Consider the following 1,573-nt stretch of genomic DNA (forward strand, 5'->3'; position numbering starts at 1 on the left):
TCTATGACTCCCCTACCGGCGAGTCGCTGAGATGACAGGTCAGTGATCAGCCCGCGAGCTCCCCTAGCGGCCAGTCGCTGAGTTGCGATTCAAGAATCGGCCCGCGAGCTCCCTGTTCAGGGTTCGGCCCGCGGGCTCCCCTGGCGGCGGTTCGCTGAGTTGGCGAGTCAGGAATTCAGCCCGCGGGCTCCCCTGGCGGCGGTTCGCTGAGTTGGCGAGTCAGGAAATCAGCCCGCGGGCTCCCCTGGCGGCGGTTCGCTGAGTTGGCGAGTCAGGAATTCAGCCCGCGGGCTCCCCTGGCGGCGGTTCGCTGAGTTGGCGGTTGAGGAATGCGACCCGCGGGCTCCCCTGGCGGCCCGGATGGTGTGTTTGTTAGGGTGTCCTCGCGCGTGCGCGGAGGCGGCCGCGGGTTGTTGTGGACGAGTGCAGGAGCGGGAGCGGTGATCCTGGAGTCATCATGACGGTGAGGGCCGGGGCCAGGGATGGGGATCCGAGGGTAGCCCGCTCGGGACGGGTGCGGCGCCTGGGCCGTCCCTTGGCTGCCCGCCCGGCGTGTGGGTGCAGCAGGCTATTCGGCTACAGGAGGCATGGTTGACCCTGGCCTCTCCCAGGCCGCGGAATTCCAGCAACATGGCGCAGCAGAAATTGTTTGCATTCCCAGAGATAGTTCATTTATATAATTCTGTTAGAGCACAGCCTTATGTTTTTTGTAAGGCGGGCAACAATAAATGTGCTAAATGGGGCGGGAATTTGATGCAAATTTTCTCACGAATGCACAGAAGCCAGTTTGGGATTTAGTTCAAAACAATTTCAGATTCCAGCATCCGCAGTAATTTGCTTTTATTTTAATGCAAAGTCTGGGCTGGCCCTGCACTGGAGGATGGGTGGCCAGAATGTAAAAGGTCCCGTGACACTATTTGAAAATGTTTCTCTCTGTATGCAAGTCAGTCGATAGCTTCAAAAGACAGAAGTTGGTGGGGCGGGGGAAATAACTCAGCAGGTCTGGCAGCACCAGTGGTGCTGGAAGAGCACAGCATCTGCAGTCATTGTTTTTACCTACCTGGCAGCACCAGTGCAGACAAAGCACAGTTAAGACACAATTTATAGCTAAAATTGTAAGACACAATTTATAGCTAAAGTTTACAGTGTGATGTAACTGAAGTTATACATTGAAAAGTACCTTGGTTGTTTGTTAAGGCTCTCATCTGTTCTAATGACCATGTTAGTTTCACTTCTTTCATATGTAAATCACAAAACTTTTTTAAAAAGTTACTGGATTTGAAACTTTAACTTGGCACAGGTGCTGCTAGACTTACTGAACTTTTCCAGCGGTTTCTGTTTTATTTCTGATTTCCGGCATCTGCAGTTTTTTGGGGTTTTTTTTTCATTCAGTAGATACACTGGTCAGTTTTGATGACTCAAGGGATTCAAACATTCATTTTAGTGGCTTGGGATCTTTTATATAACTGGGGTTCTTTCTGGGGAAGGTGGGACCTCTATAAACAGGATGGTCTACACCTGAACCTGAGGGGCACCAGTATCCTTGGCGGGAGGTTTGCTAGTGCTCTTGGGG

The 1,573-nt window shown here is 52.2% G+C and overlaps 1 protein-coding gene across 1 annotated transcript in view; it reads left to right on the forward strand.

The window, feature by feature from the left end:
* Positions 1–358: 358 nt before the first annotated feature.
* atox1 (antioxidant 1 copper chaperone) overlaps positions 359–1,573 on the forward strand; it is a 12,605-nt gene continuing 11,390 nt past the window's right edge. Inside the window, exon 1 of the mRNA XM_043703237.1 lies at positions 359–463. Within this exon, the coding sequence (XP_043559172.1) occupies positions 458–463 (6 nt within the window). The 5' untranslated portion in view covers positions 359–457. The remainder of the gene's footprint in view (positions 464–1,573) is intronic.

This window comes from Chiloscyllium plagiosum, chromosome 14, assembly GCF_004010195.1.
Source record: "Chiloscyllium plagiosum isolate BGI_BamShark_2017 chromosome 14, ASM401019v2, whole genome shotgun sequence".
NCBI classification, from domain to species: domain Eukaryota; kingdom Metazoa; phylum Chordata; class Chondrichthyes; order Orectolobiformes; family Hemiscylliidae; genus Chiloscyllium; species Chiloscyllium plagiosum.